The sequence below is a fragment of the Monomorium pharaonis genome, chromosome 7, assembly GCF_013373865.1.
Source record: "Monomorium pharaonis isolate MP-MQ-018 chromosome 7, ASM1337386v2, whole genome shotgun sequence".
Lineage (NCBI taxonomy): Eukaryota > Metazoa > Arthropoda > Insecta > Hymenoptera > Formicidae > Monomorium > Monomorium pharaonis.
The window spans coordinates 17,410,993-17,422,336 of NC_050473.1; the positions used below are offsets into that span (position 1 = coordinate 17,410,993).

Here is an 11,344-nt window from a genome sequence, read left to right on the forward strand (position 1 = left end):
CATATTATTAGATGGTTTAAATCTACGATAATGGCGTGTTTTGGTATGCCGACTTTATAAAGCAATTTAAATCTCGTGATATTCGTTTCTTTTAACAATCAATATAGTTTGTTAATGTTTTTTATACAATTTAACAATTAATTTGACATTAAATATTTAAATCATATTATTAGATGGCTTAAATCTACGATAATGGTGTGTTTCGATATGCCGACTTTGTAAAGCAATTTAAATCTCGTGATATTCGTTTCTTTTGACAATCTATAAAGTTTGTAAATATTTCTTATGCAATTTAACGATTAATTTGGTATTAAATATTTAAATAATATTATTAGATGGCTTGGATCTACAATAATGGCGTGTCTTGGTATGTTGACTTTAAAAAGCAATTTAAATCTCGTAATGTTTGTTTCTTTTTATAATTAATAGTTTGTTAATGTTTTTTACACAATTTAACAATTAATTTGACATTAAACGTTCATATCGTATTATTGAATGGCTTGGATCTACGATAATGATGTGTCTCGGTATGCCGACTTTAGAAAACAGATTGAATCTCGTGATATCCGTTTCTTTTGACAATCAATATAGTTTGTTAATGTTTCTTAGACATTTTAACGATTAATTTGACATTAAATATTTAAATCATATTATTAGATGGCTTAAATCTACGATAATGGCATATTTCGGTATGCCGACTTTATAAAGCAGTATAAATCTCGTGATATTCATTTCTTTTGATAATCAATAATGTTTGTTAATATTCCTTATACAATTGAACGATTAATTCGACACTAAGCATTTATATATGGTATTGTTAAATAGGTCCTTTCAGTGAAATCAGAGAGTTTAATGGTTTAAGTTTTAAGTCAACAACAATTGCACGTTTCGATAATTTCAGAAGCCGTTCGAATGTTGAAATATATCTTTTTTGCAATATACAATACTTTTTAAACTCCTATATCATTTAGTGACTGATTTGATGATATTTCTACAATGTTATTAAATAATTTAAATCGATGAGAGCAGCGCATGAATAAGATATCGACGTAGAAATAATGATAAGGCAGTACAACCATGTGGGTAACTACGACGAACGCTAGATGACAGCACCTTCTCTAGATGACTACCCTCCTTGTACATCCTGCTTCCCTAGTAACAGGAACAATGTTTCGAGTCCCAAACGTGCCGCGTTTGCCAGTTCTCGCTGTCGTCTTCTTGCTCCTGCAGAATATACTCTTCTAATAACTACGATTTCTCCGAGTTTTATGAGACGCGTCCTAGGCCCGTATTCACAGTCGAATCTTATTTCAAGATCGTCTCAAGCAATGTCTGAAGATGCAAATATGGCTGTGATTGGCTGATGACATCTTAAAACAGTACTTAAGATGATCTTAAATATAAGATTCGATTATGAATTATGGCCCTAGTCTTCTTTTAATTTCTTAACAAAATATATTTATTTTCGTAACTTGATAGGAATTTAATCATTCGTTTAACAATTTCTCGGATTTTCCGGTGGTTTCGGAAGACGTTTATTTTCATTCATATTATATTACTCAAACTAGCATTTTTTAAATAAAATCGTAATGGAATATAATTGTGTTTATTATTTATTTACGCATAAAACAAATGATAAATAATATCTACTTTTTACATACGAGAAATAGTTTTTATCGTTCAAATATAATATTTAGTACAGGTTTTAACACATTAAAAAAACACATGCATAAATTATAAAAATATTTTTATTTTTTCCATTGTAAGCTTCACAATGTTACTAAGTCACACAATTTTGTTAGAAATAGAATTGAGTATTTCACATAAACAAATACTTTATCAAATTTATACAAAGGTAGAGAGTGACGAATCAATAATCACAATTTTTTTTTCTTTTTTATATGAATAATATAAGAATTATACTTAATATATATCTTCAATTAAACATTAATATTAAGGGCCAATTGTTCCAACTTCTTAGTAAACTTACCTATCAGGTAAGCATGTGTCTATCTTCATTCTTTTTCTCTTAATATAAATACAATAATAAATAAAAACAGATATATATTTAACTGATAAGTAAGTTCACCAAGAAGTTGAAACAATCGGCTCTTCAAGTCACAAAATATCACGAAGCATACACATATTAGCACATTCATATAATCTGTTTTATATAATACATTAATACAAGTTATTCATATCGTTGTATCGTTATTTGCACATATTTTACATTGCATGTATTTTATATTTATTATTATTTTATATAATTTTTCTGTTGTATCAAATTCCGACTCATTAGAAAAAGAACTTTTATGAAAATCATGCTTTCAATCTCTTAAATTTTAAACAAACCTTTTTAAATTACATTAAACAAAATTATTATTTAAAGAAAATTCTATCTGATTATATAACATTTCCATTTTCTTTTATATTTTGTCTTTTATATATGTATGATGTACATTCTATATAGTATATTTATCTTACTTATTATTATATAAATTAAAGCTCATACTTATTAGACTTGCGTCTTAAGTTGCTTGCTTGCTTGTAGCAGTTTAGCGCAAAAACTTTCGACTATATGCGTTTCTTCAAAAATATAAGTTCTGTGAGGCCACATTTATAAAAATTAAATTTCCATTTAATTAGTTTCAAATATAAGTTCTGTGAGGCCACATTTTTTCAAATTAAATTTCCATTTACCTAGTCTAAAATTATTTCTTTATATTAAAGATCTATGAGATTGACTTCCCTAGTTATCGTATTCAAGGTAGGCGCGACCGACGTTGTGAATGAACGTACATGAGATCTGAAGCTGGTGGCAGGCTCCCAAGCTTCGTCTCGCACTACACCTTGATTCCTAGGATACATGAGTAACGGGTCTTTCCCCGTTTTTTTGCATAATCTCTCTTGAAGTGTGATTAGGCGAGATCTCCAGTATCCATAACTTGCTTGCTTAAGCGCGTTTACCCATTGGTCTACTTGAGATTCCGACCTACAGCTCAGTACATGCCGTTTGTCCAACTCGTCGCGGAACGAGATGCTCAACGCAAATGCCCCCTCGGATGAATTATCTATATTGATGTTGCAATTTTCCAGGACAATCACCCCAGCAGGTTGTTTCGTATCGATGTGCCCTAAGTCATTGATGTTGAAGTAAAATAGTAGATTGTGCCGTAGCTTGAACCACTTCTCTTTGAACACTGCTGAAAAATCCAGAAAGAAATAACATTAGAGATACATTTTATACATTTAATTTTTTAAATTCTAGTTATTACAGTTGTGCATACATTTTCAATTGTTTTCATAGCCTGTTATTAAAAATTCAGAAAATCAACTCTACAATCTAGATTATTATACTAGAAACTACTTATATTTTTATAACTTATATTTATTATATATTATTTATAGTTATTATAAAATATTGATACAATTTTTTCGTTCTGATCCAGATAGGATTCATTCAAAGTTAAGAAGCAGGATGATAAATTATATGATCAAAACTCTTTATTTACAATTATTTCATTTTTTTTCAAAACTTATTTATAATTCACGCTTCGGAAATGGTAACAATGATTGAAAATGACTAAAAATAACATTAAAGTGATTTGAAAACAATCTTTCCTAAATCTAAATCGTACAAACTGAAGAAAGATCACACGACAGGAACGTGCAATGATCAATCGCAAGAAATTCGCAATCTAATCCCGTAGAACAATTACGTGCAATTGAATATCTCCATGGCTGCGTTCGGAAACATTATCGGAGTGCTCTTGGATATCATCCTTGTCTCACATTCAACGAACAACAAGAATAGAACGATACCAGAGAGCACTCGAGGTGACGTTTTCGAACGCAGCCCACGGAGAGAAGTCTGTCGAGTGACAGACAACCGATGACAGGTGACAGGTTAGGACGATCCTGTCTCACGTTACGTAAAAACGCGCATTTGATATTCGCACTAAACTAACCTGACTTATGGGCCCGCTTGTGGTTTAGCCGTCCTTCCAGGTTCGCGGGTCCAAAGCTCGCCTCTGCGAGCTCCCTGTCATTGAATCTCATGTCCGACCTGTGCCGCGTCGTCGCCACGAACGTTCACGGGGACTGTCGCGTCGTCACCGCGACGATACGTTACATCTTCAATTCGTCAATCACATTCGTTAAACGGCGGCGTGTCGAGCCGTCTGTCTCTCCCACGTTAATCAACGTGGTCCTCGCCCTCGCGCGAAGTGCTCTCACTCCCGCCTGTTCGTCGATCGACGGCCGCAAAAAACGAAAGATTATCCGCACGTCGACGGGACGGGCGTCAACGCATCGTCAGCGCGTCATAGATTCGAAATAGCTTGGTTCGCCTAAACATCAGCTTTCGCGCAGTTTTCTATTTTCCGGTCGATGATTATTCCGTCAGTTGAATTTGGCCAGTTTCGAATCTCTCACTCTCTTTCTCGCGACGCCACGGAAGGGATAGCCCCACGTTCATTCGAGCGGAACGAGACGTTTTCTCGAATTCGATGAGAGATAAGCGTGTTGGGATTACGCACGAATTTTAAATTCTTGCGATTGATTGTATCACAGACGACTCTTCGAACTCTACATTGATTGAATCGCTTATTATACAGCTTGTCGCGTAATATCTGTAGTTTTATCAACTGTCGTTTTTATCGACTCCCACAAAAAATTATCAGCCCTTTTTTAACTGACGTACGAAAAGGAAGATTAGATTAGAGGGATATGATAAAAGTTGCAGTGATTTCGCTGTAAATGATTGGATGAATCATCGATTTAATTAATTAACGCGTGTCGAAGTTGGCTTATGTCTATTTTGCCATTTGAATTTACTTATGCCTAACTTGTTTTTTTATTGTTTTCAAATTCTAAGAATTTGAAAAAAGATGAATAAATCTTAATAATAATAAAGTAAAATTAAGGCTTAAACACAGTGCCAGGCAACAGGTAATAGGAACAGGAAATAAGAAAGAGAAAAAGAGAGAAAGGATCTTTCTTTTTTTCTTTTTTTTATTTCCTGTTCCTATTGCCTGTTGCCTGGCATTGTGTTTAGGCCCTTAATCTATTAATTAGTAGAAATTAACATAAATGTTAATTTGTTTTTAATTATTCGATAATAAACTATGTTTTTATTTGATTTATTTTGTGTAACATTTCTCTTTCGATCCTTCAATAAGATCAAATGTTTCGCGTAAACGTAAAGAATGTCACGTTCGGCGTATTGGTTGAGCCATTTTTTCGTCTGCTGGATCGCTTCCATTCGAACTTAGGACGCTTGGGTACGAGATAGCGTTCTTGTTCCTGGCAATCGCTCGATCTTTCGGCTGCGATTGGTAGCTTGTCTTTTGTTTACGTTTCTCGCGCGTCTACTCGGCTGCTTTTGCGCGGTAAATTTGTGATTTAAGGACGCAGATTTTGTCGGAGATATGTACAACGGGCACGAGTACTTGTCGTGTATTAAAATCGTGAGTAATCTCTAGTAATAGGAGTTATAAGTTTTAGTTTTTGGCTTAGTAAAACGGAAAGTAGTTCGTTTCTCGTACTAGGATAACGCAAACGTACATGAATATTTTCGCTCTTCAGCCCGCTACAAAACAAGTCACGATGAAAAATACGGACAGGCCCGAGAAGGTGGAACCGATGGATTTAGTAGCGGATTATCGTGATTTAATCTCGACGGCCAATAAGGTTTTCGGCGAGGGCAAGTGGAATCATACTGTCGTCAACCAATCCTTAGGTAGATAATAGGTCATTAACCCTTGATTGCTGGTATGTTTTTTACGTGAAATGGAATGCAGCCTGAGACGTAGGGCTGTTAAGTGAATCCTAGCCATATAGAAGTATTACATATATGATCCTAGGAAGATATATGGAAGGGGGTGGGGTGCAAAAAATCTCTACAGAACATTGTGCGACGTTTCAAATATATGCCAGCAGTTAAGTTGAAGATATCCTCATAAGTGAATGTATCTATTCTGTAAAAGTAAACTTGACTTTATATTGTAGATTATGTCGAGGTCGTTGGTGCCAAATGCCATGTTGGCTGTGTCACTCACGTTAAGGTCCAGCTTGAGACGGGAAACTTTCACCAAGACATTGGTTATTATTACGCAGAGGAATCTACGAAAGGCTTGTCAGTACACAATGCCAGGATTGTATGTATCAATTATTTGAAAAAAAAATGAGCAGAATATTTCATATTTGACTGAATAAATATGACATTTTTTATGTGCAGGGTTCTGCTATAAATGCCTTAAAAAGAGTTCTTTTATCATTTGGAAACAAAATTGATAAAGAGTTGCAACAGTTGGAAAAACAGATTAGTTCTGAACAAGTTAATGGAGTACGAACAAGTGTGACACGACCATTGGATAAGCAGATTCCAGAAAAATCTATTTCAAATAAAGTGTCTACAAATGAGAAACAAGCTAATAACATACAAAGAAATTTATCAGGATCATTGGATAAGCAGATTCCTGAAAAATCTTCAAATTCTATTCAATTACCTTCAAAAAAAGAGCAAGAGAATGACATACAAAAAGGTGTGATACAATTAGCGGATGAGCCGATTTCAGAAAAATCAAATTTATCTTATCTTTTAGCAAGTCCTTTTTCATTGGATAACAAAGTAATAGTGCAATCAATTAAAGTAGGTCCTAAGGATAATAACCTACAAAGAACTGTAACACGATCATTGGATAAGCAAATTTCAGAAAAATCTATTTCAAACAAAGTGCCTTCAGATGAGGAACAAGCTAACAACGTACAAAGAAATGTATCACGATCATCGGATAAGCAGATTCCAGAAAAATTTTCAAATTGTCAATTAATTTCAAATAAAGAGCAAGAGAACAACATACAAAAAGGTGTGATGCAATCAGCAGATGACCAGATTTCAAAAAAGTCAAATTTATTACTTCTTCAACGTGTTGAACCATTATTTTTAAAAGATGCTTCTTCTTCTTTCAATAAATTTATGTTGCAAATAATTAAAGTAGGTTCTCCTAAAGGTAATGACATACAAAGGAGTGCAATATGATCATTAGATAAGCAGATTTTAGAAAAATTACTTTTAATTGAAATACTTGTCAAATTTTCAAAAGTTTATACATTATATATCTAATATTTGCAAGAATATAATAACAAATTTGTAAGAAAAGTTCATATAATACTGTAGATTTGAGAATAATATACATCTAAACTGTAGAAAGTTTTTGAGAAGAATCTCGTTAAAAGACTTTACAATGTTTTTACCCTTAATTGTTCGATTGTTCAATCTAAACAATTATTTTTTGTTATACAATTTTTTATATTACAACATATGGACTAAGATATAGTTCAAATCAAGAATATTTTATTGTATTAATGTTAAAAAAAAGATTATTTCAATTATTATTTTGAGGGGTTGTACTTTAAACAGTTTAAAAACTTGGAAGAATTACAAATTTTGAAGAACGAATTTATTATTACAATTTTGTTACATTATTTGTACTAATCTCGGCTTATTTTTAATAACAGTACAATATCTAGTTGCTATGATCATATCGCCTATAAGTAATATTAAGACTATTCTCTTTGATTATATATAATATCTGATTCCAAAACTTTTTAACATTGAACTCTTGCCAAATAAAAAGAAAAGTTCTTAGTAGTTGATCAAAAATTAAAATAACATATAAAGCTTAGTCAATTTTAAGTTGTTATTCTAAAATTTTTAATAATTAAAAAAATTAAAATTAAAGTTTAAAAAATACATTATATTACAATTTTTGATTGTAATTATTTTTTAAATTTATATTATTCTTAACATTATCCATAATGTAATGAAAATGCATTATTGTTACATATTTAGATTCTACTGCCACTATGAATATTAAAACAGCTAGGCTCAAATTAACACCATGTGATAAGATTGTTGAGGCCTCCCCAAATAAAGAAACAAATTCTCCAACTAAACAGAAGTCAAATCAAGGTAACATCAAAAACATGTTACCTATTACATTATTTTTGTATAAGAATATGTCTTATTTTTAAACTGTCTTGATTCTTTGCAGCATTATCCGCTCAAGAAATGCAACGATTAGAGAGGAAAAGGAAACAGAAGGAAAAACAAATGGAATTTAAAAGACGTATGATGGAAAAAGAAGGTTTAAAAAAAGAGTCTATCGATGATAACAAGAAACCTAATCCTAAATATTAAGATAAAAAAAGAAGGTTTAAAAAAGGAGTCTATCGATGATGATAAGAAACCTAATCCTGAATATTAAGATAAAAATTGTACAAATATAGTTTATTTCACATCATGTAGAATTTTTTTCTTTAGAGAAGGTATGTTTACCGGTTGTAGTGTGTATATCTTCAACTTTACCTTCATGTTATCTAGCACAAGAAATATTAATTTTAATTTAAGATTAGCATATTTTATAATTTTGCAGATTTATCTATTTTTTTATATCAAGCAAATGTAAACATTACAATGTATAAATATATAAAAATAAAAATATATGAAATTAAATATTTTTGATTATTTATTAAAATCTTTATATTCTATAGTACGTAAATTGCATGCATATCATTTGAAACTTGAAAGAGAGGTTAGAAATCTTGCGCACGGGCCGCAGACAAACATTACAGAAACTTTACCCAGTTAAATTATTTGAAGTATAGTTCTAAATAAATATTTCCTGTAGGTTAATTTTTTGTATTCATTGAGCATAAAATTTAATTCTCTATAATTTACTTGAAGAGTATGGACTTAATTGACATTGAAGTAAGATAAACAAGAAGATTGAACTATGCACGTGGTATCAGTACTAAAAAATCGAAATACATATATTTTTCAATAAAGATTGCAAAAAAAAACAAGTGAATAAGAATAAGATAAAATATTAAAACTAATAACAAGTGTAGATTCACACATAATTTTTACTCATTTTCTGCCTGTCAAAACAATGGATCAATACTTTGAAAGTTATGAAGAACTTGACGTAAGTTAAAAATATATATCAAATTATATTTTGTATATTTATAATACTTATATTTATTCAATAAGTTTTTTTATTTTTAGATTCATCAATTAATGCTAAGCGATAAAACACGTGTCTTAGCATATAAAAATGCTATTTTTAATTTAAAAGAAAAAATTCAAAATAAAATAGTAATGGACATTGGTGCTGGCTCAGGTAGAAATGTTAATTTATTTCAAGATTCTCATATTGTTAAACATAAATGTAAAGTTACGCATATCTTTTTATAGGAATATTATCAATTTTATGTGCCCAGGTTGGTGCAAAGAAAGTTTACGCAGTGGAAGCAAGCATGTTAGCAAAGAATATCGAGCAAGTGTCAATTGAAAATAATGTACAAGACAAAGTTGAAGTAATCCACAGTAAAGTAGAGGACATTTGTCCAGGCAGTTTGGAGAAAGTAGACATAATTGTTTCAGAATGGATGGGTTTTTACTTAGTACACGAAGGAATGTTAGATTCCGTACTATTTGCTAGGGATAATTTCTTACACAAAGATGGATTGTTATTCCCATCCATTGCAAAATTGTACGCCTCGCCATGCCAGATACCTTCTATGTACAAATTTTGGAATAACGTGTGTGGAGTCAGTATGAGGTAATTATGTGAAAAACAAATAAAAAAAAGGATATTGTTAAAAAAACACTGTTAAGAGAAAACAAATTATCGATATTTTTCTATTACAAGATATCTTTGAATTGATTTTTTATAGAATTCCAAAAACTTTTATGTACAATTATTAATTCAAATTATAAGTAAAAAGTATTTTTTGTATTATCCTGAATTATTATCCTAATTATCGCCGTATATCTTATTTATTTTGATGCACTTTAATTACGTAAAAGTTTTTGAAATTTTATAAAGCCAATTTCAAACATATTTTCTAATAAAAAATTTTGGTAATGTGCTTTAGAACTCTGCTAAAACTTTTTTCATCACTTTTTTTTAAATCAGCAAACATTGTATTTATTTTGTATATTTAATTTATATTTAGGTGTATGGGAAAAGATTATAGAAAGACAAAATCCTTGAAACCAGAAGTTCTCCTTGTAAATCAAGATGATCTTTTGGCAGAGAGTAAATTGCTCGCTTGGCTGGATTTAAACTGCGTCTCCATAGAAGAGTTAAATCTACTAGGCGGAGAGGATTACGTAGTGGTATGCAAAGAGGACGGGAGGTTTCAGGGGATGTGCATTTGGTTCGCGGTGGAATTCCCAGATGGTTCGGAATTGTCCACTGGGCCTCATGACGAGGCGACACATTGGAAACAAACCGCAATTGTTTTGCCTGAAGATATAGAAGTGATGAGGAATGAGCCTGTCGCCTTCAAATTAGAATTAAAAAGAGATTCGTCGTATCCGAGGCGTTACAACATGGAACTAACTTTGTTGGATGCGGAGGAAGTGGACCATGATATTCCATGCGATTGTCACATGACGAAATGTATCGTGACAAAGAAGTACATCGATGAGCTGGACGGAAGTGAATCGCACGCGGCAGAAAGTATTGAGAACTGTATATGATTTTTTCTAAAATATAATCTGAATAAAAATTTATTTCTAAAATTAAATGTTTCATCTATTGTCCATATATAGATGTAAATATGTTAATTGAGAATCTTGAAAAACTGCGAGATATATGAAAATCATCAAACCATTATTAGAAAATTATATTTTAATAAGATAAAGAGTGACTTGGACCTTCAGTTAACTTAATCAGCAATTTATCAAGTAACACCTGTAATATTCTATTAGTTGTTAATATTTAGCAATAAAATAACAATTAAAAAAAGTTCATAATTGATTAAAAAAAATAGTTTCAAGATACTCTCTATATATTGACAAAATTTTAAAATTTTTCGAATTTCTTATTATACATGGATCTTTTCTTATACATATGTAATACTGGACAGCATTAAATTGATCAGTAATTAATATTTATTTTAAGTATTAAAAGCATTGCTGTTAGTACTTTTAATACTCAAAATAAATAACAATTACTAGTCAATTTAATACATGTTCTGTATTATATTTTTATAAAGGTTTTCTCGTAGAGTTTCGAACTCGTCCTAAAGTAGTGTCTCGTATTTCTGAAATTAACGGACGCATGACGAAGAATTAATTAGCTCCCGCTCGCGTCACTCTCTCCCTTGTGTGAAATCGACAAGGAAGTGTGTACGTCAACGGGCCAGGATACATAATACGCTTTTAAAATATAATATCCACTTTTTTTTTCTCCTTCACGCCTCAGCGGCGCGGCACGCGCGCGAGGACGCATGCGCCACTTCCTTCCGCCAGGCGGAACAATCTGGGTAA

General features: G+C 31.5%; 3 protein-coding genes across 17 annotated transcripts; 2 read left to right on the plus strand and 1 right to left on the minus strand.

Moving 5' to 3' along the window:
- Positions 1 to 1,730: 1,730 nt before the first annotated feature.
- On the minus strand, positions 1,731 to 4,930 carry LOC105835880 (pleckstrin homology domain-containing family J member 1). Of its 11 annotated transcripts, none has more exons than XM_012679514.3 (2): positions 3,969 to 4,930; positions 1,731 to 3,200 (listed from the first exon to the last, which is right to left on the minus strand). In XM_012679514.3, the coding sequence occupies exons 1-2, from the start codon at positions 4,057 to 4,059 to the stop codon at positions 2,725 to 2,727; spliced, it is 567 nt and encodes a 188-aa protein (XP_012534968.2). In that variant the 5' UTR covers positions 4,060 to 4,930; the 3' UTR covers positions 1,731 to 2,724. The 11 variants fall into 11 exon arrangements, 3 of the variants coding, with proteins under 3 accessions (XP_012534968.2, XP_012534967.2, XP_036146307.1); XM_012679513.3 differs by having other exon boundaries at positions 1,731 to 3,203; positions 3,969 to 4,928; XM_036290414.1 differs by lacking the exon at positions 3,969 to 4,930 and adding an exon at positions 3,643 to 3,942.
- Positions 4,931 to 5,063: 133 nt separating this feature from the next.
- On the plus strand, positions 5,064 to 8,508 carry LOC105835879. 5 transcript variants are annotated; one of them, XM_012679509.3, is made up of 8 exons: positions 5,064 to 5,468; positions 5,587 to 5,740; positions 5,865 to 5,939; positions 6,010 to 6,158; positions 6,239 to 6,545; positions 6,606 to 7,013; positions 7,856 to 7,975; positions 8,058 to 8,508. In XM_012679509.3, the coding sequence occupies exons 1-8, from the start codon at positions 5,430 to 5,432 to the stop codon at positions 8,201 to 8,203; spliced, it is 1,398 nt and encodes a 465-aa protein (XP_012534963.2). In that variant the 5' UTR covers positions 5,064 to 5,429; the 3' UTR covers positions 8,204 to 8,508. The 5 variants fall into 5 exon arrangements, with proteins under 5 accessions (XP_012534963.2, XP_012534961.2, XP_012534965.2 ...); XM_012679507.3 differs by having other exon boundaries at positions 6,239 to 7,013; XM_012679511.3 differs by having other exon boundaries at positions 5,065 to 5,468; positions 6,239 to 6,869.
- A 78-nt stretch (positions 8,509 to 8,586) lies between these two features.
- LOC105835878 (protein arginine N-methyltransferase 6) lies at positions 8,587 to 10,594 on the plus strand. The gene is made up of 4 exons (XM_012679506.3): positions 8,587 to 8,990; positions 9,071 to 9,185; positions 9,260 to 9,626; positions 10,024 to 10,594. Exons 1-4 carry the CDS (start codon positions 8,955 to 8,957, stop codon positions 10,550 to 10,552), a joined length of 1,047 nt encoding a protein of 348 aa, XP_012534960.1. The 5' UTR covers positions 8,587 to 8,954; the 3' UTR covers positions 10,553 to 10,594.
- The last annotated feature ends 750 nt before the right edge of the window (positions 10,595 to 11,344 follow it).

Coding starts and splice junctions, on each gene's coding strand:
- LOC105835880 (XM_012679513.3), bottom strand. CDS start 4,059: ATGAGATTCAATGACAGGGAGCTCGCAGAGGCGAGCTTTGGACCCGCG. Junction 3,204..3,968: donor CAAGCGGGCCCATAAGTCAG/GTTAGTTTAGTG, acceptor TGGATTTTTCAG/CAGTGTTCAAAGAGAAGTGG.
- LOC105835878 (XM_012679506.3), top strand. CDS start 8,955: ATGGATCAATACTTTGAAAGTTATGAAGAACTTGAC. Junction 8,991..9,070: donor AAAGTTATGAAGAACTTGAC/GTAAGTTAAAAA, acceptor TTTTATTTTTAG/ATTCATCAATTAATGCTAAG. Junction 9,627..10,023: donor GTGTGTGGAGTCAGTATGAG/GTAATTATGTGA, acceptor ATTTATATTTAG/GTGTATGGGAAAAGATTATA.
- LOC105835879 (XM_012679507.3), top strand. CDS start 5,430: ATGTACAACGGGCACGAGTACTTGTCGTGTATTAAAATC. Junction 5,469..5,586: donor ACTTGTCGTGTATTAAAATC/GTGAGTAATCTC, acceptor TTCGCTCTTCAG/CCCGCTACAAAACAAGTCAC. Junction 7,014..7,855: donor TAAAGTAGGTTCTCCTAAAG/GTAATGACATAC, acceptor TTACATATTTAG/ATTCTACTGCCACTATGAAT.